Source organism: Canis aureus, chromosome 24 (assembly GCF_053574225.1).
Source record: "Canis aureus isolate CA01 chromosome 24, VMU_Caureus_v.1.0, whole genome shotgun sequence".
Classification (NCBI taxonomy): domain Eukaryota; kingdom Metazoa; phylum Chordata; class Mammalia; order Carnivora; family Canidae; genus Canis; species Canis aureus.
Genome location: NC_135634.1, coordinates 29,036,983 through 29,061,135, shown reverse-complemented (window position 1 = coordinate 29,061,135; position 24,153 = coordinate 29,036,983). Strand labels below are relative to the sequence as shown.

The 24,153-nt window shown below is 38.5% G+C and overlaps 1 protein-coding gene across 9 annotated transcripts in view; it reads left to right on the top strand.

Moving 5' to 3' along the window:
• Window positions 1-24,153, top strand: part of MSRA (methionine sulfoxide reductase A) — a 427,028-nt gene that overhangs the window by 19,380 nt on the left and 383,495 nt on the right. Inside the window, exon 1 of one of the 9 annotated variants that reach the window (XM_077868668.1) lies at window positions 22,553-23,109. The exons of 4 other annotated variants lie outside the window; for them this stretch is intronic. In XM_077868668.1, the coding sequence (XP_077724794.1) occupies window positions 23,097-23,109 (13 nt within the window). In that variant the 5' untranslated portion in view covers window positions 22,553-23,096. Of the gene's footprint in view, window positions 1-22,552; window positions 23,110-23,184; window positions 23,379-23,495; window positions 23,521-24,153 lie in introns of those variants that run through there. 4 more of the 9 variants (XM_077868670.1, XM_077868671.1, XM_077868669.1 and 1 more) reach the window with 4 other exon arrangements.

The following is a 24,153-nucleotide window of genomic DNA, read 5'->3' as shown; positions in this document are numbered from 1 at the left end:
TTAGAGCTTGTCTGGTCCCCAGTTTGTCCTGGATATCATCATCTACCTGGGGACCTTCTCTATTTCTTCATCCTAAACACTGACCTAAACCCTGGGTGGAGAAGGAAGATCGTACAAGGATTCAGAACAATAAACTGCTCCCACTTCCACAGCTTTCCCAGACCCTTACCAGCTGTTTCTAGCCCTCTCTCACTCCAGAGTGCTACCACGTGTAGTCACAGAGCTCCCATGGTGCTGCACTCGTGTCTTGGTCTATCCTTGCCTCTTGCTCATCTCAACTGCACCTTTCCATCTGCCAGGAATTACTAGAAGCCTTGAGTCTTTTCACAATTTTTTAAAATTAAATTTCTTACTTTGAAATAATCATAGATTCACCTGCAGTTGTAAAAAATAACACCCTTCACCCAGGTTCTCCAGTGGTAACATCTTGCAAATCTTTTGTACATTACGACCAGGTTATAGTCAGTGATAGATAGAGTCAGTGTACACAACAGTTCTATCACAAGGACCTCTGTGTTGCTCATATATAGCCACATCCCACCTCCTTCCCCACTGCCAGCCCATCCATAACACCTGGCAACCACTAATATGTTCTCTAATTCTGTAATTTTGTTACATCATTAATGTTATATAAATGGAATCATACAGCAGGTAACCTTTTGGGGATTGGCTTTTTCCAATAAACATAATTGCCTGGAGAGTCATTGAAAGTGTTACATACGTTCATTCTTTTCCCTCTTTTATTGCAGAGTAGTATTCCTTGGTATGACTATATCAAATTTTGTTTAACTATTCACCCATTGAAAGACATCTGGATTATTCCCAATTTTTGACTGTTATGAATAAATCTGCTATGAATTTGTGTGCAGGTTTTTATGTGAAGGTAGTTTACATTCTTTGGGAAAAATGCTCAAGAGTGTAATTGCTGGGTCATATGGTAGTTGCAGTTTAGTTTTATAAGAAAGTGCCCAAGTGTTTGCAGAGTCATCCCATTTTTCCATTCCTACCAAGTACATGTATGAGTGATTCATTCTGCATCCTTTCTGGCACTTGATATTGCCAATATTAATTTTTAGCCATTCTCACAGGTGTCATGGCTTCAATTTTTATTTCCCTAATGGTTAAAGATATTGAATATCTCTTCTTGTGCTTTTGTGTCATTTGTATATCCTCTTCAATGAAATGTCTTTGGTAAAATGTTAGACATGTCTAATTGAATTATTAGTTTTTATTGTTCAGTTTTGTGAGTTCTTTGTTCTAAATACTAGTTCTTTGTTAGATATATGGCTTGGAAACATATTTCTCCTTGACTGTAGGTTATTTATTTATTTATTTATTTTTAAAGATTTTATTTATTCATTCATGAGAGACACACAGAGAGAGAGAGGCAGAAACACAAGCAGAGGGAGAGGCAGGCTCCATGCAGGGAGCTTGATGTGGGACTCGATCCGGGGACTCCAGGATTACGCCCCGGGCCGAAGACAAGCACTAAACCTCTGAGCCACCTAGGGATCCCAGGTTTATTTTTAAAAATCTTTGTAATAGGGTCTTTTAAAAGGAAAAGTTTTAAATATGTTGAGTTCCAATTTATCATTTTTTTCTTTCTTGGTTTGTGCTTTTTGTGTGAAGCCTGAGAATTCTTTGCCTAGCCTTGATCTCAAAGATTTCTCCTATTTTTTCCCTAAAAGTTTGATGTTTTTACATTTTACATTTAAGTCCATGATCCATTTTGAGTTAAGTGTTTAAAGTTTGAGATTTAGTTTGAGGTTCATTTTTTTTTTAAGCCTATGGATATCCAATTGTTAAAGTGCCCATTTGTTGAAATCCTTCCTCCATTGAATTACTTCTGCACCTTTGTCATAAATCAGTTGGACACATTTGTGTGGGTCTACTGGGTTCTTATTTTCTTCCATTGATCTATGTGTCCGTCTCTCTGCCACACTATCTTGGTTACTGTAGCTTTATAGTAGGCCTTAATATTGGGAAGAGTCATCCCTCCCACTTTATTCTTCTTTTTCAAGATTGTTTTTTTTTTCGCTATTTTGAGGCCTATGCCTTTTCATATATATTTTAGAATAAACTTGTCTACAATACTATATGATTCTACTTACATAGGTACTTAAAACAGTCAGAATCATAAAGGAAGAAAGCAGAATGGTGGTTGCCAGAGGCTCCATGGGGAGGAGAGAATGGGGAGTTGATTTTTAATGGGTATAGAGTTTCAGTTTTACAAGGTGAAAGAGTTATAGGAATGGATGGTGGTGATGGTTATAGAACGTGTGAATAAATGTATTTAATACCATTGAACTATACACTTAAAAATGGCCAAGATAGGGCAGCCCTGGTGGCTTAGCGGTTTAGCACCACCTTCAGCCTCCAGGGCGTGATCCTGGAGTCCCGGGATTGAGTCCCATGTCGGGCTCACTGCATGGAGCTTGCTTCTCCCTCTGCCTGTCTCTTCCCCCACCCCACCCCACCCCTGTGTGTGTGTGTCTCTAATAAATAAATAAAATATAAAAAAATTAAAAAATGGCCAAGATAGCAAATTTTATGTTGTATGTGTTTTACCACAATAAAAAGAATAAATACACAATAAACTGATCTATGTTTACAGACAAATCTTGCTAGGATTTGACAGGAATTGTACTAAAATTATAAATCAATTTGGGGAGAATAATTGTCTTTACTGTGCTTACTGTGCTGAGTCAATCTATGAGCATTTATTTAGGTTTTCTTTTATTTCTTTTATAATCTTTAGTGTATAGATCTTGTACATATTTGTTAAGATAACCCCTAAGTTCAGTTTTTTTTCCTTTGGAGTAATTGTAAATGGTATTATGTCTTTAATTTTGGTTTCCATATATTTGTTGTTAGCATATAAAATGTGGTTGATTTTTGTGTGTCCATCTTGTATCTCCAACCTCGTTGAACCCATTTACTAGTTATAGAAGGTGTGTGTGTACATATTACATAGGATTTTCTACATAGGCAACCATGTCACCTGGAAATAGAGACAGGTTTAATCTGTATGTCCTTTATTTCTTTTTCTTGACTTACTGCAGTGGCTAGATCTTCAAGTATTATGTTAAACAACAGTAGTGAGAGCAGACATCCTTATCTTGTTCCAAATCTTAGGGGAAATGCCTTCAGTCTTTCACAGTTAAGTGTGATGTTAAATGCGTGTAGGTTTTTTGCAGATGTTCTTTATGGAGTTGAGATAATTCCCCTCTTTTCCTAATTTGCTGAGAGCTTTATAACGAACAGGTCTTCCACCACCCATTTTTATAAATAAAGTTATATTGGGACACTGGCACACTTATTGGTTCATCTGTTGTCTGTGTTGGCTTATGTAGTTAGTACCAGAACTGAGTGGTTGTGACAAGGATCATGACCCTCAGAGCCTAAAACATTTATCCTTTGACCTTTTATAGAAAAGGTTTTCTGACTCCTGCTGTAGTTTCATGAAGTCTTTCTTTTGGTTTGCCTTTTCTTCCCCCCACTGTCAGAGTTACTGCTATCTCTTGATATCATAAGATGTTGCAAACTCTTAATTGGTCCACATGTGCTCTTCAATTAACTGAGACCTAGACCTTGAGTTGTTGGCCAGTGCCTACCTCAAAAGAAAGCAGAGTATGGTTGTGTGTAGATCTAGTTGACTTCCAAAGGCCCTTCCTACTCTAACATGTCTGTATTTTTATAAGCAGTAGTATTTTGTGTAGTTCTTGGCTTGATAACTGCTATTAACTTCCTACCTTGATCATCAATCTGAACAAATTACTTGAATTGCACTTACTTTGCAGCCTGACCTTTCCTGCCTCGATTCTCTGACTTTTACTGTAGTCTGCATTGCTGTGTTTCAGAATGTTCATGTGACAGCAAGATACATGGCTTTAGTGATCTCTAAAGGGTCCAGTAGAGTGTAGCATTCTAAAATTGATGACTCTTTACACTGTAGTTACACATTTATTGTATTTTGTTTTTCTGAGAGAGTTTTAAAGTCTTTAGCTTTGACAAGTTTGTTGTTTTGGCAGAAATGAGTTAGATAAACAATGGCTTGAGTCCTTAAGTTAGGAAATAAGCAAATATGCTCCTTTGATCTCTGACCGTAAACTTATTGTGGTTTTGTGCTTATTGACTATTAATTGGCAGAGATATTAAGTCCTGCATCTTGCTACACATACATTTTTTCTTAGCTTGCTTTATCTTTCTCCAAAACATGCTTTTAGTGATAATATTCCTTTTTCTTCTCTTTGAGGAGCTTCCTTTTACCTAGTTACCTCCTCCTTTCTTGGTGATGTCTTCTCTTACTCTCCAGCACGTTTTGACCCTCCTCTCTTATGAACTTCTAGCTATTTCTTTTCTTTGCTGCTCATTTGGCATGCAGTCAGATTGTGTGAAGACATTTTGTATTGTCTTATAATTGTTTAACTTTATAATAGCCATCTAATTTAATATATGCATATGTTTTCTCTCTAACTGGATTTTCAGCTTAGTGAGGGCTTATTATTTATATCCCCCATGCCTATGTTTATGTTGCACAATAATTATTAGATGAATGAAAGAATGATTGAGCTTATGCTCTGTGTAATATTCTGTTTGGAAGTTGTCTGTTCAATAAAATCCTTTTAGTATGGTGCAGGTCAATAGATATTAATATTAATGAATTTCGATAAATGGATGCTCTGTTTTTAACTTAACTTCCAGTGCAAACTATCTGTCTTCAGAAATTTGATTATGACTGGTTGTGTGAGCCCAATGGCTGACTTTTCAAATAGTTATTAGAGGAGATCCGAACTCTTAGCTGCTACATTACGATTTGTGTTTAATATTTATGGAAGAGAAGCCTTTCTACAAATATGTAAAAATATTGGTGAGTATAGGAAATGGCTCCCAGTGTGACAGAAGAAAATATCTTAAAAAGATCCACAGTTATCTGCAGTTTCCCCAAGGTTGTGTTTACATAAAAAAGACATTGTTTTATGTTCTAGAATCAAGAGGTGATTTTAGGATTTAACAAGTTCCACAAAGAACTTTTGTAAGGTCATCAGTACCCACATAACTGCTAGAGAGATCACATAGCAATATTTTTCTCTGGATTTATTGAGCTTCCCGCGTTCCTTTAGTATCTTTCGTATTTTTCTCCTGAGGGTACCACTTTCCTCTCTTGACTTAATACCAATGTGTGGAAACTCATTTATGCTGCGGTGTATGATCCTGGGAAAGGAGTGCCTGTTTAGTACGTCTCTCTACAGGACCTTTCGTGACCATAGGTAGATGTTTCCCATCTGAGTATAAACAGGTAGCATTCAGAAATGCATTCTCTAGGTTGGTTTGGTGGAAAGCACAGACGTTTCATGTTTGGACAGTGATGCTGAACTTCATTTCATATGCTTAGGCGCATATGAACAGATTTGCCTCAATTTTCTCAGTTGTACAGTGGAAGCAGTGGCACCCGCCTCCCATGAATATTTCTGGGAATGGATGAGACGGTCAAGAAGGAGCCTAGCATGATACCTGGCTTCTGGCAGATTGTGCAGAAATGTTTCTTATGCAGTATGATGTGTTCAGTGGGGACGTATGGGGACAGTTTACTGCTGTGTTATTGCCCTCTGTCCTGTAAAATTGGCTAATGGCCATATCACAACATCACATTCACCAAAAGAGCTGCAGTGTGGGACAGGGGGGCGAGCAAGCCACAGGCTCACTGTCATTTCAATCTCCATTCCTGGGACAGCCTTCCTGTCAGAAGGATTGGCTGCTGGATCCACCTGTGAGGCAGGGAGCTCGATTAATACTTAAGTCCGTATTCTTCTCACCCCTTTGGAATAAAGGTCTCTCAGATGACTTTTGGTGGCCAACATGGGTGACGGGTGTGCATTTTCTCAGCTTCCACATTCCCCACTCTCCAGAGATGGCATCCTTCCTGATTGGCCAATACCAATTTTCTCCCAAGTGAACTGCTTTGTGGTTCAGTGCTCTCTCTGTCAATAGAAAAGTTCTTTTTTTTTTTTTTTTTTAAGATTTATTTATTTGTTCATGAGAGACACACAGAGAGAGGCAGAGACACAGGCAGAGGGAGAAGCAGACTTCTCTCAGGGAGCCTGATGTGGGACTCCATCCCAGGTCCCAGGATTATGACCTGAGCTGAAGACAGGTGCCCAACTGCTGAGCCACCCAGGTGTCTCTGTCGATAGAAGAGTTCTGACAGAGCTCTGGTGGTTCTTTATTTGGGTGTCTGTAGAGCCCTTAACAACAGTGGTAGCTGCAGTTGTTGGTATTTAGAGTGCCCCTGATTTCTGTGTTCTATATTCCTGGAGGAGGGGGGGGGAGCAGAGAGAGAATCCCAGGCAGACTCCATTTGGGGTGTGGAGCATGGAGCCTGACCCAGGGCTCCATCTCAGGACCCTGAGATTGTGATCTGAGTTGAAACCAAGAGCCAGATGCTTAACTGACTGTGTCATCCAGGTGCCCCAAAATGAATCCATTTATACTCCTTTTATTATTTTTCATGTGGGTGCTTATCTTCTTCACTACCTGTCCCCCCGCCTTCTTTAAATTTGTGATTGTTTTCCTCATCTGTGTTCCTTTCTTACTCTCTGGCTCCTCCCTCCTCCTCCCCTCTAACCTTCCCTCCCTTCCTCCATTCCTCTGTCCCTCCTCCTCCTCCTTTTTTCTCTACCTTCCCCCCCCCCTCTTTCCCTCTCCCTTCTTCTCCTCCTCTCCCTGCTTTTGAGATTTCTGACAATTTGTGTATTAATGGGTTTCTTACAATTCTGTTCTTTTGGATATCATCAGTACCACATGGGGATGTGGGTATGGCAACTTCTTATTGTCCTTTCAGGAAGAGACTCGTGTAGTCGTTTGGTCCCATTCATCCACCCTCAGCAATATGTTAATCCTTCCTAATTATCTTTAAATTGTTACTGCATGATTTATATGTGTCATAGAGTATCTCAGAGCATTGTATTCAATACCCTGCTTTGTTACCAGTTTTTCCACTTTCATGCTTAATTCCTTAAAGGTTTTGGGCTGGAAGCCCAACCAGTTTTTGTCAAGAATAGTAGCAGAGGAAATGAAACATACAAAATAGTTTTTTGATTTAGAGCTGATACAAAGCCAATGTGGGAAAATTTAGTTGCTGCTTCCTAATAAAGTATATCATAACTGTTTTTTTTTTTTTTGGAGGGGGAGAGGTGAGTGCAATGAAGATGTCTGCAGTTTTGAAACTTCCTTTTTGTTCTCCCTCCCTCCCTCCTCCGACTTCCTCTCCTCCTCCCCCTGCCTCTCCTCCCGCCCTCATCATTCTCATCATCCCTTCTCCTTCCTCCACCTCTCCTCAGCCAGGTTGGTACTGAGTGTCAGAAGCCATGTTGGAGATAGGAATGGAAGCTGAAATATGTGAGATTATCTGGGCAGTTCACATAGGCATATGCTTATGAACCAACCTGCTACCCTGAGCAATAGATAGAGATGGGGATGGCTGCTTCATGCTCACTGGCTTCGCCCACCAGGCCTCTTGTCTGGGAGTTGTTTCAGTCCCCTTCACACGGCTCCAGCAAGAACTAGACTCTCTGCTGGGAGTGCCCTGGCTCTGCTGATTCCTGCAGTGGGATCTGACCCATCTGGGCTGAGTCTCCCTCCCAGGGCTTCTCTAGAGCCAGGAGCTGTGAATTGTACCCATCCAGAGCCGACAGTACAGCTGATGGAGCTGTTCTGGAGCTGCCTCTTTGGGGAAAGTCTGTTTTCACCAGGAGAGAAGTAAGTTCCATATTGAAGGAGGCAGAGCTGGCACACAGGCCTGGTTCTCACAGTGCTTGCTTTAGAGATCTAACTGCCTTTCTGCCCTTCCTGTGGTTTCATCCTTCAGCATTTCCTTGGACTCCTTGAAACAAAAGTTCCCTGTCTTTCTCCGACTCTCTTTGAAGTTGGATGTTGTCACTTGTCACCAAATGAATATAGGTCCTTTTCTTACCCTTAACTCCAGATGTGGCTTTAATGGGAAATAAATGAGAATTGCCAGTTTCAAGGCAGTGGTCTCTAGCTAGCTTTTCATAATAGCCACAATTTGAAGGCTGTGATAGCCAGGGCTACCTGAATGCCAAACATTTATGTTGCTCCAGTTTTCACTGTTGTTTTCAAAGATTCACTCCACTGGTGGGGCTTCATGCCCACTTGCATCACTGGGAAGCCCACCCTGCAGCAGTGGCTGTGGAAGCTGTAAGTTTGCTTCTTCGTGACCTTGACCACATAGAGCATTTCCCTCCAGGCACAGGACACATAACATATTTAGGTTGCAAGTGAGTGTTAGAACCTGGCTCAGCAATATGATTTGGTACTTATGTTTTTTTGTAGAAAAATAAAGCTCTCTATTAAAATAGTATCACCAGTGATTGCCATTCTTCCTCACTAGAAGCTATAACATTTATAGATAGGTGAATTCCCATTATAAACTAACAGCTTTGTTACTTAGCCCAACTGTTCTCAAATATTGCTTCATAAAAGCTTGGCTCCCCCCTGCCTCCCACTGTAAGGCAAACTTTTCTAGTCTTCCATGTTTAGCATTTCAGAAGTTAATCACAGGGGTCATGGCCTATATGATGACTCCTATAAGCCATGTAATGCTTTCTCCTATGGCCAGTCTTGTTTTGCTCCTCCAAACCAAGATGAGAAGCTGCCATGGCCTCGTGGGGTGGCCACTCAAGGTGGGCTTGTGAGTTCTGGGTTTTGCTTGTGCTGCTGGTCTCTGTGCAACTTTGTACAATTTACTTCCCTGGCCGTTCATTCATTTATCTATATATAAAAAAAAGTGCTTGAAAGCAAAGTTCCAGCAGGTTCTTTTTCCATTCATGCAGTGATTTTAAGTGCTTTCTTGGTATTACGCTTAACACTTCCTCTCTTCCCTTCGAAATGGATCTTCTTTCCTCAGAAGCTTATTCACTGGAGTCCCAAGCCCTGCATCTTTCTTGCATGGTTATAACTTGCTTCCCTCCTCCTCCCCTTTCTTTTCTGTTCTTTTCTCACCTGGAGGAAAAGGCAGAGAAAGGGAAAGAAAATGGAGGCATGCAACATGGTTGCAAATATAGTTAGAACTTCTGAGAGTCTCTTTCTCAGTCTGGAGAAAGGTACTTTGGACGAATGTAGCTCTCTCTTTGCCTCTAAACTGAGTTTTCCTTTCTTATGATTATTACATTTCTTTTTTTTTTAAAATTTTTTTTTATTTATTTATGATAGTCACAGAGAGAGAAAGAGAGAGAGGCAGAGACACAGGCAGAGGGAGAAGCAGGCTCCATGCACTGGGAGCCCGACGTGGGATTCGATCCCGGGTCTCCAGGATCGCGCCCTGGGCCAAAGGCAGGCGCCAAACCGCTGCGCCACCCAGGGATCCCTGATTATTACATTTCTGTGGGATATGACTACCTTTAAAAAAAATCTGGTTTTCTTCTTGAAATTTCTTAAGAGACTAGCTTTTTTCTATATCTGAATATCTGAAAGTACAAGTGAAGCAAATCCATAGGCCATTTACGAGTAGAACCACACCATGGTTTCCCTAATGAGCAAAAGTTCTTTCCACACTTAACCTCATATGGACCTTGTCTTTGTAGACTGTTGGTTCTCTATCGGCATACAACTCTGTCTCCTAAATGTGAAATTTGTCTACAATTTTCCCTTCCAAAGACTAGTGTCCTCCTAATTTCTGTGTGCCAGGTCTTCCACAGCGGCCATGCAGCAAGCCACTAGCCTATAAACTGTCAGTCTAGAAAGAGAAATGGCAAACAGAATGCAGAGGCAGGTTGAGATTGGGTGCTGGGGGAAATGCTTGGGAAGGTGTCATAATACAGATTGAAGCAGAAGTAGTTCAGGGCAGGATAGGCCCAGACACTAGGAGGAGGTAGCATACCTGGGCAGGACTGCATGCGAGATCCAGTCTTAGGGCAATGCCAGATTGCCATCAGGAAGGGGTTGATCCAGAGGCAACCAGCGCAAACATGGCCAGTCTGCAGCCACGTGCAGGAGGAGTACTTCTTTGAAGCTGCCGGTACCCACTTGTAATTTTAGGCCTCCTGCTCTTAGCTTAAACCCCAGTTTCTAATCATGGAAGTCCAAAGCCATCCTTAAGATTCTCTAAACTCTGGAGTGTATGCATGTATATAGGATGCTTATGTTCACTTGGTTACCTCTGCTTCTAGGTTCCTGCATCCCTAGATACCATCCCTTTTTTGCACTGAATCTACCAAAACTGCACTCATCATTAAGATGGGAATGTTCTAGACTTTGTGATGAGGAGCTGCTGACTGTATATGGTGCAGCACAGAGGTGCAGCTCCAGCCTTGGATATTCCTGCTCCCAAGTGCCTTCTGGCGGCTGTCCAGTCATGGTTTCTTCCTGCCTTTCTCAACACACAGGGCAAACCTTGCATCTCTCAGGTTCCAACCTCCCACCCTTCTTGGCCCTCATTTCTTTCACCCTCCTTCTCAGAAAGTGTAAATCTTTTCTCACACAGCAGATAGGACATCTCTTTGACATGGGTTCTAGTTAATATCCATGCTTTAAAAAGGGCCTCACCTTGAATTTCAAAAACTGTATCAAATTATTTTCTCAGAGATGGGTGGATTTTTCTAACATTGCCCTAGGATTAAATTTTGTGATAGTAGAGCTTGAACTTGATGCCAAACTGAGTAGGAGAGAGAATGAGGAGATGGTAATGAGAGATTTGGTTTGGAGGGCCCTTTTATCTATGAAGAGGTGTTTAGTCCTTTAGTCTTGTCACGTGTATTACATTTTACTAGATGATTTAAAAAGTTAATAGTTTCTTAAGGAGCTTATAGTTTTGTCAGGAAGACAGAAATAACTTAGAGGAGAACAATGAAGCCGTGAACTTTGTGGCACTGGTAAGAGAGTGAAATGATCAAGAATTTGGAAACCCTTAACTACATTTATGTTCCTTGTTGTGTACATAGTATTTAAATAAAATTCAGATTCCCATCTCACTTATCACTAATTCAGATACATTTTTTTCCAGATTAAAAACAAAAATGTAAAGTCATATTTCCAGGGATTTTTTTTTTAAGTTTTTAAGGGCACCAAGGCTTATGAGTTTCATTTTTAGCATCAGCAAAGGACAATCTGGTTTTAGTAAGTTATTTTGAATTTAGGATCTCTAAGATTCAGAATTAGTTTTGTTTTCCAGCTAATTATTCTAATGAGGAGACATTGCCAAGCAGGTATCAGGATAAAATATTGTTTTTGGATTTGTGACATATTTCCTGGTATTTTAAAAATCCCTTGGGTATTTTAAGGAAAATTTAATCTATCTGCTTTTGATCTAAATATAATTTACTCAGAATAATGGGGAAATATTTGATATCCAGAGAAATCTATTGATGCTCTAAAAGCTTTTCTCTTGGGAAATAAGAAATCACAGTTTTTCCAAGAGTAAATCACAAACCTACAATGTCTAATTTTTCTGTTTATTTAATAAAGTCTGAATTAAGCATCAGTTGGGCAGTCCAAATCAATTTTTTAATTTTTTGAACCTTCCTTTTAAAGCCATGCATAGGAAATTTTCTTCAAGGAGGTTTTCTTTTTTTCTTATTCTGACAGTTTTATCTGCTATTTTTTTTTTTTTTATCAAACAATGATTTTGGAAGATTTAAGATAATAAAACGATTTTGATGTCTGTGGATTAATAGTGTCTGCATTCAGGATGTTTCAGACCTGTCAGAAACTTGGAAATGGCATTTGAATGTATTTCTTAATTTTAATTTTAAAACACTTCCTCTGAGAATTAGATACCACTCCTAAGGGAATATTTTAAATTTAAAAGAGGAGAAGTTCAGGCCAAATTTTGTACTCTTGAAAGACCTGAAATCCAATTACAAATAAAAGAAGAGGTCATGATACCAGTACTGTAGTTTGAAAGTACAATGTGAAAGGACTTGGGTGGGGGAGATTAGATCATAGGAGGGTTTTAGCCACCTGGCTGCCCCCACACACTGTTCCTTCAGTATCTCTGTTTTCAGGAGTGGGAGGAGGGAGACTTCATCCCACTTTTCAGGATTGACTTCTACCCTCCTAAGGACAATGATGTTCACAGCTCTTCTCTTTCCAGGGTAGAGTTTGTATCTCTGATTTGAGCCTTGGCCTTGTTCCTTCAAATTCCCCCTCTCCACTGGAGACCAACCTGCGGGAAGTCTGGGCAGGAGCCTGTCTCCTGCTCCACAGCCCTCTGCTGCCCTCTGCTGCCCACAGCAAATGGCAGTTAACCTTCCAGTCCCAGCTGGCCCATGGGATCGGATGCCTGGGTTGTTGCAGTAGTCTTCTGGCCTCTCTTTCCTTTAGTTCAAGCATATCATAGCCAGACAAATCTTCCTCAAATATCACTTCACATGAGAATCAACTCAACTGTAATGATTAGGTGCACAGACTGGCTAGAGACTGCCTGGATTAAGTTCCAGCCCTGCCCTTTATTAACTGTATGACCCTTAGGCAAATTGTATGACTTTGGGCAAGTTAGTTCAAGTCTGTATGCCTCACTGCCCTGGCCTGAAAAATAAGTTGATCCAGCTCATATGAAGAATAATGAAATGAGAAGTGTTTAGAACTGTGGCACATAGTAAGTGCTAAATAAATATTCGTTTTTGTTCTACTTACTACCCGCCCCCCGCCATTTAGGATTTACTGTAGACCAGTATTTCCCAAAGAGTAGGACCTCTAACACAAGGCAATATTAGATGGTTCAAGGGTATAGTATTGAGTAGCATGGACCACAGTGAGAAAACCCTTCCTTTTTTCTACTATCTTTCAGCTCTTCTGATTATATCAAGGTGCAAGTATCAGTCTGGTGCTAGAATGTTTTTAGTCCTTCTCCAACACTTGTTAATTTCTCTTTTTAACGGATATAGGCCTCAAGTTTATAGATAGCTGCAAGTTTTGACAATTTAATAGCACCCATTCAACAGCTTTTTAAAAAATTTTCTGGCAAATGAAGCTGGTTTTCATTTTATAGTTGTACTATAAAGTTTCCTTTATAAAGTTAATTACAAATTATAAAATTTCCTTCAAAAACTAAACTAGATTAATAAGTTAGTTTAGGGGCACCTGGCTCAATCAAGCATGTGACTCTTGATCTCGGGGTTGTGAGTTTGAGCCCTACATTGGGTATAGAGATTACTAAAAAAGTAAATAAATAAACTTAAAAAAAAGAAGCCAATTGAAAGAATATTAAGTATATAATAAACAAACCATACTATAATTTCAAATATGGCAAAAATCATGAACATGGCACTGAAATGCCTGAAGTTGAGGAAACCCCATGAGAGATGTGAACACATGCCTTGGGACTTTGTAGTTGGTCCTCAGCTGGCTGGGACCCTTTCTGCTCCCCTTGTGGACCTCTGATTTGTCTATACTGCTTCACTGATGGCTGACATGTCTTGAGCATTCCTGCCCTTGGGAATTTTTTTTTCTCAAGAACACCTTCCAGCTTCCACTTTTTTGGATTTTTGGTCATTCTTCAAGGCCCCACTAAAAGTAATATCCTGGGCGCCTAGGTGGCTCAGTCAGTTGAGTGCCCAACTCTTGATTTTGGCTGGTGTCATGGTCTGGCGGTCATGGGATCAAGCCCTGAGTCAGGCTCCTTGCTGAGCATGGAGCCTGCTTAAGATTCTCTCTCTTTCCCCTCCCCCCACTCGTGTTTTTCTTTTCTCTCTCTCTCAGAAAAAAATAGAACACCCTCTGTAAGGCTTCTTTGAACACCTTGTTTCAGTCTTCTCTCTTTCCTCCAGACTCTATCACATTCTTTGCTCATTCCATATATGGGCAGTCATTTTTTAGTTTATGATATCTGTTATTTCTGTTTTCCTGTCCTGGTTTTGCAACTGGAAGGAGAGGACTGGATGCTCCTTTAGGTCGGGGGCAGTGTCTTAGTCATTTTAGTACCTCCTTTAGGGCTTACTACAGTGCCTCTAGATGCAGTAAATACTCTAATACTCAATGTGTATAGATTGAGGTATCATTTATATAGCATTAAACTCACGTGCTCTGGGTATGCAGTTTGATTTTTTAAAAATATTGTTTACAGTTGTGAAACCATGAACACAGTCTCATCTAAAGCACTTCGACTCACTCCAAAGTGCTCTTTTGCCCTTTGGTAACCAGTCCCCTCTCCTACCCTAGCCCCAGACAACCAGTGATCTTCCTTCTCTACGTAGAGTTTTATCTTTTTAAAAGTATTTCATAGAAATTGAATCATACAATATGTAGTCTTTTCTGCTTGGCTTCTTTCACTTAACATCACGTTTCTGAGGCTCACCCATGTTGCATGTATCAGTAATTGGTACCTTGCTGTCATGCAGCATTGATAGACTGCATTTTGTTTAACCATTCACCATGTTGTAGACTTTGGGTTGTTTCCAGATTTTGGCTATTGAGAATCATTTCTTGACAAGTGTTCATGTGCAGGTCTGTGTGTAGACATATGTTTTCTCATGGGTAGACTTAAGGCTGGAAATGGCTAGTTCTTATGGTAAGTATAAGATGAACTTTTAAAGACACTGCCACACTGTTTACCATTCTGTATTCCCACCAGCAATGTGTGAGGGTCCCAGTTTCTAGCATCCTCACCAACACTTGCTATTAACTATCTTTTTCCTGTTAGCCTTTCTAGTGGGTGCTGAGGGGGTAATCAAGGATGGCCCCTAGATTTTCAGGTTGAGCAGCTGAGTGCCATTGAATTGAGACTGAAAGAGGAATGAGCTTTTCTGAGAACAATCAAGAGTTCTGGTTTGACAAAGTGGAGTTTGAGGTATCTATTAACTCTTCAGAGGGTCTGTTAAGTAGGTAGTGGGATGTGTGCATTCTGTCTTCCGGAGCTCATTTAGTAATGGAATCTGGAATAGTTGCTTCCGTTTCCTATATTTAGATATGTGTCTGATGGTCTGGACAAGTCACATAACTTCTTTTGATGTCAGTTTCCTCATCTATAGAGTAAAATAACACCTGTCTTCTTCCAAAGGTTGGGTGAGAAGTGAATTAATTAAGGAATGTGAAAGTTCTTATTAGCATAGTTATTACTCATGCATGATTACCTTTTGTTGATGTCATTGCTGTGTTCATTGTGGCTTCTCACCCCATATTTTTTACATAACCGAGTGCTCAGTAAATACTGGCTTGATGGGGCAGCCTGGGTGGCTCAGTGGTTTAGCCCTGTCTTCAGCCCAGGGCGTGATCCTGGAGACCCAGGATCGAGTCCCACATCAGGCTCCTTGCATGGAGCCTGCTTCTCCCGCTGCCTGTGCCTCTGCCCTCCCCCCCCATGTCTCTCATGAATAAATAAATAAAATCTTAAAAAAATACTGGCTTGATGAATTAGTAGATGAAGATAATGATTAAGTGCATAATGGAGGAGAAGGGAGAGAAGAGAAGGAAGAAAGAAAGACAAGACTGGGAACAGGGAGGCAGTGGAAGAGAGGGAAGCAGAGGGAGAGAATGGGTAGAATTTGGATCGAGCTCAGGAAGGATGGCCATCCCAATGCCACATTTGAGATTTGTGGAAAGACAGTTTTGTCTTTTGTTTTATGACAACATGAAGGAACATGGAAAAATTAGGATTTGGGGAGATACTCAAATCATAATACTTATGATTATGTAAAGTGTAGTATTTCATAAGTATCTTATCTTCATGCTAGACTTTAGCTTCTTGAGGGCTGGGGTGATTTCTGATGTGCCTCTGGATTTTCTAGAGTCTTAGAGTACTGCTTTAAGCATAAGTGAACACTAAAAATATGTGTCAAATGAATCAATACACCTTTTAAACTTCTCTCCTTGTTCTATCTAAAGTGACTTGTATTTGACTTTTGGTTGGTCAGTGGGTGACCCTTCAGCTTATTTCCTTCTTGTGTTCCTAGGATGTCATGCACATGCTTCTGTCATAGCTGATGGGTGACCTGTAGTTGTAACTGCTTTTTTACATACCTGTTCCATGATGGCAGGGGTTCCATAGTCCCAGGACATACCTGGCATGTAGTGGCTATTCAGATAATGTTTGAGAGAATTATTCCTGAGTGGATATCTATAATTCAAGACATCATGAATAGCTGGGAAAGAAGACCAGATCCATGCTCTTTGGAATTTCGGATTATAGACCTAAAGATCTAAACCTAAGGAGGGAAAGAAAGTGGGAAAATGGCCCAATAATTTTATTTTCCCTCATTTTCTGACTTATGGACAAAGTAGATGCATTCTCAGTCTGATGAGGGAGTAGCTCCTCACTACCATCTTATGTCTCAGGTGACAATGTTAGCTCCTGTTGTCGATATTCAGAGAGAGCCATAACCTCAAAAGTTCTTATTAGATTCGTTCATTAGGGAGTATTTTTCTAGATTGGCTCAAAACAAAGGATTTTATTTTTTTTAAACTTTAAAAAAATTTTTTGTTTATTTATTCATGAAAGACACAGAAAGAGAAGTAGAGACATAGAGGCAGAAGCAGGCTCCTTTCAGGGAGCCTGATGTGGGACTTGATTCTGGGACCGAGATCACGCCCTGAGCCAAAGGCAGATGCTCAACTGCTGAGGCACCCAGGTGTCCTAAAACAAAGGATTTTAAACATTTTTTTTAGAATTTTGTTGTTGTTGTTGTTAAAATCTTGCAGTGTGAACCTTGTGCCAATAAATCATAAAAACAGACCTGTGGTTTTTGCAGTGGTGACATGCATCCTAGGGACCTTGTCTGCTTATCCTTTCTTTGTCCTTTTTTGAGGGCTCTGCAGCCTCTGGGAAGCTCCAGGGCTCCCTGGAAGAAAGTCTGAAAACCCAACGAAGTTTATGCATTTTGACGTGTTTCTTCTGCTACTTTCTAGACTTTGCTAAGTCTGTAGAAAGACTTAACCAGGCTACCATCTGCAACCACTTACTTATAGGCTGTATAAAACTTGAAGAATTGAAAAAAAAAACACCAAAAACTTGAAGAATTGGTCCTTTTTGATTTTTTTTTTTTTCTGAGAGCTTGAATCAAATGAAGGTTTTGAGGCTACCAATAAATCATACATAGTAGGCACAGGGAAGAAAATTCCCCATATTAGTGAATTTACCATTGTGAATTTATAGTCAGTATCATGTGTGGGTATAGAGAGTGCCCTGTCCAAGCAGGTGACTGGGGGAAGGAAGAGAGACAGGGATTCAAGTGTGTCAGATCCTGGGTTAGCACTCAGGAAGCCTCCCGAAGCCTGTTGGGATCAGGCTATACCTGAGTTGTGGGAAGAGAAGATTTGCTAACATGTAACCGAAACTGGCTGTCAAACTTTTGAATTCACTAGGTCCTGGCAGTTATGGAGGGTGACGGAGTGACTGTGTGCTTCAAGGAGGGCCTGGCAGTCCGAGAGAGTAGGCACTGTCTGAGGAGTCAGAACCAAGACAGTGCGCAGAAGGGAGCTGTATTTGGAGAGGCCAGGAATGCTGGAGTTGGCAAGGGTCTAACCAAGAAGTCAAAGCAGAGGAAGGCACTAGAATTCGCTGGGTAGACTCCTAAAGCAGATTCACATGGACAAGGTTTTAGCTAATGTTGAATGTTCTTTATAAGAAGAGGGGCTTTTGTGCGTTTGCCTTGGATGTAATCATTCAAAACACTCAAAAGTACTGGAGAGATGAACTGCAACTTTGCTTTTATTGAGATGTAATTTAACCATAAAATTCACCTTTTTATAGTATGTAATCGAGCAATTTTTGGTATATTTCTGAAGTTGTACAGCCATCCCCACAAATTCCAGAACAATTTCATCATTCCAGAAGGAAACCCTGTATCCACTAGCCTATCCCCATTCTTCTGTCTGCCCAGCCCCTGGCATCCACTAGTCTGTTTTCTGTGTCTATGGATTTGTCTATTCTGGGCCTTTTGTATAAATAGAATTGTATAATATGTGGGCTTTTGTGTCTGTAGCATAGTTTTTTTTTTTTTTTCAAAGGTTCATCCATGTTAAAGAATATATCAGTGCCTAATTCCTTTTTAGGGCTGAATATATACATATATACATATATATTTACAAATATATACATAAAAATCTTTTAAAAGATTTTATTTATTTATTCACGAGAGACACAGAGAAAGGCAGAGACATAGGCAGAGGGAGAAGCAGGCTCCCCATGGGGAGCCCAATGTAGGACTCCATCCCAGGACCCGGGGTTAATGAGCTGAAGGCAGATGCTCAACCACTGAGACACCCAGACACCCCTCCATTTTATATTTAGACCACATTTTGTTTACCTGTTCAACTGTTGATGGACATTTGGATTGTTTTCACTTTTTAATTATTATGAATAATACTGTTAACATTTGTATACAAGCTTTTGATTCACTCTGTCAATTTCTGTCTTTTAATGGGTGCATTAGACCATTGATACTCAAAATGATTATTTATATAGTTGGATAAATATCTACCATATTTGTTACTGTTTTCTATTTGCCCTTGTTCTTTGTTCATATTTTTGTCTTCCACTTTTTTCTGCCTTTTGTGATTTTAATTGAGCATTTTATATGAACTCAATTTTTCTCTTTTCTCAGTATATCAGTTATACTTTTTCTTTTTTAAACTTGTTTTAATGATTGCCCTAGAGTTTACAATATACATTTACAACTAATACAAATCTACTTTCAAATAACACTATCCTACTACACAGGTAGTGTATAAAATAAAATAATCCTGATACTCTCTCCTACCCTAATATCATTGCTGTCTTTTGTTTCACTTATACCTAAGCATACATAGGCATATATTTGTACAAATGGGCACATACAAACACACATATGTATATATACACATACACATATATAATTAAGTACATTGCTATTATTTTGAACAAACTCTTATATGTTAGATTAATTAAAAATAAAAAAATAAAAGTTTTTATTTTACTTTCACTTTTTCCATCTCTTCCTTTCTTTATGTAGATTCACATTTCTAATTATGAAAAGGTATTTGGTTTTGTCACATGCTTTCTGCATGTCTGTTGAGATGATTGATTGGTTTCTGTCCTTTACTTTATTAATATGGTATAGTACATTGATTGATTTTTCTATGTTAAACCAACCTTGTATTCCTGGGATAAATCCCACTTGGTCATGGTTTTATAATCCTTTGTATATGTTGCTAGATTCAGTTTGGTAGTATTTTGTTGAGAATTTTTACTTCTATATACATAAGGGATATTCATCTGTAATTTTATTGCAATATCTTTGTCTGATTTAAAAAAAATTGTTTTTTATACTCTATTTATTTCCACTCTAGTCCTTATTGTTATTTATTCGTCAGTTATTTAGGAGTATTTTTTCCATGTATTTGTGATTTTCCCAATCTTTTTATCCTGTGATTGATTTCTACTTTTATTCCATTGTGGTTGGAGAAATACTTCGTATGATCTCAATCCTTTTAAATTTACTGAGGCTTATTTTATGGTTTCATATATTGTCTGTCTTGGAGAATGTTCCATGTGCACTTGGAAGAATGTGCATTCTGCTGTTGTTGAGAGGAGTATTCTGGGGATGTCTGTTAGGTCTAGTTGCTTTACAGTGTAGTTCAAGCTTCTGTTCCTTGCTGATCTTCTATATAGTTGTTCTAGCTATTATTGAAAGTGGAGTATTGAAGTCTCCACCAATTTAATAATTTTAATTGGTGGAGACTTCAATTATTGAATTGTCTGTTTCTTTCTTCAGTTATTTCATTTTTTGCTTTTTATATTTTAGGGCTCTTTGGTTATGGGTATACATGTTTATAGTGGTTGCATCTTCTTGATAAATTGACCTTTTTATCATTATAAAGTATCTTTATCTTTAGTAACAATTTTTGTCTTAAAATATTTTGTCTGATATTAGTATAATTGTTCCAGCTTTCTTTTGGTTGCCCTTTGCATGGTATATATTTTTTTAATTTTTAAACTTTCAACCTATTTGTGTCTTTGAATCTGAAGTGTGTCTCTTGTAGACAGCACATAATTGGATTATGTATTTTAAATACATCCTGCCAATCTGTCTTTTAATTGGAGTTTTTAGTTCATTTAAGTTTAATGTGAATACTGATGATGTATTTACTTCCGCCATTTTACTGTTTTCTCTCTGTTTTTGTCTTTTTTGTCTCAGTTCTTCCATTGCTGCCTTCTTTTGTGTTAAATATTTTTCTATGGTACATTTTAATTCCCTTATTTTCCCAGTGGTTGATTTTAAGTTAACATTTTAATTTATAATAATCTAATTCAGATGAATATCATCTTAATTTCAGGAGTATACAAAAACTTTGCTCCAATATAACTCTCTTTTATCTTTCCTTTATCCTGTTGTCACAGATTATATCTTCACATATTGTGTGCCTGTCAATATACATTTATAATTATTGCTTTATGTTGTTTTAAAATCAGGTAGGAGAAAAAAGTTATAACAAAAAACACATTTATACTACTTGTATTTTTAAATTTTAAAAGTTTTTACAGGGGAGGAGAGGCAGAGGGAGAGGGAGAAAGAGAATCTTAAGCAGGCTCTATGCGCAGTATAGAGCTCGATGTGGGGCTCGATCTCAAAACCCTGAGATCATAACCTGAGCCAAAATCAGGAGTTGGATGATTAATCGACTGAGCCATCCAGGCACTGGATATTTATATTACTTTTAATATTTGCTTCTGCATTTATCTTTACTTATGCTCTTTATTTTCTTTATAAAGATATGAGTTATTGTCTAATCTCCTTTCATTTCAGCCTGAAGGAAAAAGTTCCTTTATTTCTTATGGGCGGATCTACTAGCAATTAGTGTTTTGTTTTTATCTGGGCATGTCTTAGTGTCTCTTTGATTTTTGAAGAAGACTTTTACTGGTATAGAACCCCCTGTGATTTTTTTTTTCTGTCAGCACTTTGACTATGTCATCCCACTGCTTTCTGGCCTCCATGGCTTCCATTGAGTTATCAGCTGTTAATCTTATCAAGGACCCGGAATATATGAGGAGTCACTTCTCCCTTGATGCTTTCAAGATTCTTTCTTCATCTTTAGTTTGATTATAAATTGCAAATCCACTGTCATCCTGCCCATGTTTCATCACCCTTATTTTGAAGGATTGCACAGAACGCTTTTGTTAGTACTTTAGTTCAACGCTTATAATACCTTGTAGCATTTCTCTGATCTATTAGCTTATGATTTAGTAATATGTGGTTTTATTTTTCATTATATTTCATAGTTTTATGGAACTTCAGAATGATACTTACATGATCCATTGCCATAGTTTATTCACCTAATAGATTTATTGAGCACCTGCATAATATGAAAGGCCTTATGGAAGACTTTCTTAGATAAGTGACACATGGTTTCACCTGAGAATGACACATCTGGCTGGTGAAAGACACATACTTAATTACCGTACAATTAGAGTGGAGGTATATTGAGTATAAACAGAGTATTTTGGGACCACAGAGGAGGAAGTCACTGAATTTTATATTTGACAAATGAGCAAACCAAGGAATATATAGATGAAGCAATTTGAGGCCTTGAAGTTACATACCTTGGAAAGACAGAGCGCCAAAGACTAGAACGTACTATTCTGTTTTTTTTTTTGTTTGTTTGTTTTTTTAAATAAAACCATGGTGATTCTAGAGTATAGCTACACTGTATTTTCAAGTATCAAAGGTAAAAATAGTTTCTTAAATGAAATAGCAGAAAATGGTTTGTCAGAAGTTGATTCTATTTGGGTACCATACCATGGCTTCTTGTTTCTGAATGTATTCATTGATCTGCAAAGGACAAGTAGATGTGTGAAGCACAGACTGCCTATTTTGCTTTAAAAGAGATGAATGCTACAAATAAAAATAAACTACTTATTTATACTTATTAAATTATAGTGTTGTGAATTTAGTAAACAAGCAACTGTTGAAACTTGCGGTTCAAAATATGAAAATGTACTTAATTTTATTAAATCTACTCCTAAGTTTTTTCTTTCCTTTTTAACTGATGTTTGTATTTTGAAAAGAATTCTCTGTCCCCTTCATATCCAGGAAAATTTTGGATGGGTACAGTTTATATTAGAATTTCCTTAATAATGGGATTTGCTGCTCACTCAGAACTATGTTCTTTTCCCATAGGGTAAAGCATGACTTATTTGGGCATACAGTTTTAATTTTAATCTGCATGCCTCCTTTTCTCTGCTCCCATGATTCTTTGCAGCAGGGCAAGGAAAAGCAAGTCTTATAAAAAGAAATACAGTATGTGGTGCTTATTAAAGTTACATACATCTCTTCTCACAGGAGAATTTTGATTTACTGCAGGTTGTGCATATGTCGCATATGGACATTTCTAGGGAACAGATTCCTTATCGCTGAACAGTGAATGGCTTCTAGTACTCCATTATTGCTCCGGGAACATGTTAGTAATGATTATGAAAGGTAGGATACCATGAAATCTGTAAGGTGATTTGGCAGAAGTCGATGCTGTTGGTGCCAGGATTTGGGTACCGTACCACAGTTTCCTGTTTTCAAATGTATTAATTGATCCGCAAAGGACATCTTTTGGAGACAAGAATTCAGACAGACTGGCACAGGCTGGACCTCCGCCAAGACTGCTCGGAAGGTTGCCATACTGGGAGCAAAAGAGTGAGAGAGAAAGAGAGAGAGGGAGAGGGAGAGAGAGAGGCAGAGGGAGAGCTGAGGAAAGAAAAAAAGGCAAGACTTGGCACAGCTCAGTCAAATCAGCTTCTTTTGTCTGCTTTCTCGGCTTGAGCTTCAGGAAAGAAAACCGTCCTGGGGTACAGAAAAACTCAGAACTTTTTGGTTTTCAAACTTAGAAGGCTTTTTAAGTCTCTTGGGCTATTTGAAAGTGTTGGTACATACAATGACGTTTAGTCACCAGTATTAAGGGAAATAAAAGCCTTTTTCAAAATGAAGCTTCCACAGTGTCCATGCATTTGGGAAATACTGTATTTGATTTTTTGCATGTATGATTATACCATGAGAGACAGGATTAATATAGAAGATGGCAAGGCAAATTTCTAATTAGAGAGAATATTAATTTTCTACAAAATAAAGTTTGTTCATCAGTACAAACCTGCTTTCAAATCAAAGCAGACATCCTTCGGAATGTGTTCAGAACGTAAGTTTTTAGATTTTATTTTTTTTTTCCCATTTGTAGACATTCACGTTTCCAGGAGTCTTTCTAAGATTTTATGCAACCCAGCCAGGAAGTCAGAGTAAAAGTTATTTAATCCATGTGTTTAAGAAAACGTTTTCTTAAAGCAACAGCTTTTATTTCTGCTGCTTCATGCTGTCCTAAACTACATCCCCCAGCAATGAGTGACAACACTGAAGACCAGAAAGGCAAGCTGAAGACACCAGACTTCGTTTGAAGGGCAAACAAGAAATGTGAGCTTGGTCATTATTTTTGTGTGTGTCTTTGCTCTGAACCAGTTTTTGGAGGTGGGTGGGGAGGTGGGTGGGGAGGTGTCTATGTCTAAAAGATGTGTGCGATTAGGGAATTCTCATTGTGAGAAGAAAATGATAAAAGGTAATTTTTATGATGTTGGCAGAAATGGCTGGGAATGGTAGAGAATAGAAATTTAATCTTTTGGATAAGAAGTAGCAAGCTGTGTTTGCAATACTTGGAGAAAAATTCCATTATTTTTAGTTGATTAGATTGTATAATTAAACGATTACTATAGCTTGGCTCTCTCAAAATGTTTTAAGTAGAAGGAAAATCTAGAAAGTTCATGAATTTGCTTTTCAATATTACCCAGTATTTTCCTTGGATATATACTTTAAATCTAATTTCTTAATAATAAAGTTTCTATTAGGCCTGGTTATGATTGGATTGTGATAGTTCTGCTCTTAAAAATCAGTATTATTGTAGGAGAGGTTAACTGTAAGGCACGTATTTTTGTGGACCACCCTCGTTGTCAGTAAGTATTGCTGTTTCTGAAGAAGAGAGTTTGAGTTGTAGCATTAGGTTATGACTTACTATGATAATATATGTTCTTTTTATTTCATATACTAAAAGAATATAGGGAAATCGTATATATTCACATAAGTACTAATCATTTTGGGTAGTATAAAAGACTGCTCCATGCTTTTGTTTTAAGCATGTAATCATGGATTTGTTAATCCTTTCACAAAAAAAATTTTTTTTGTTTATAGCTTTATA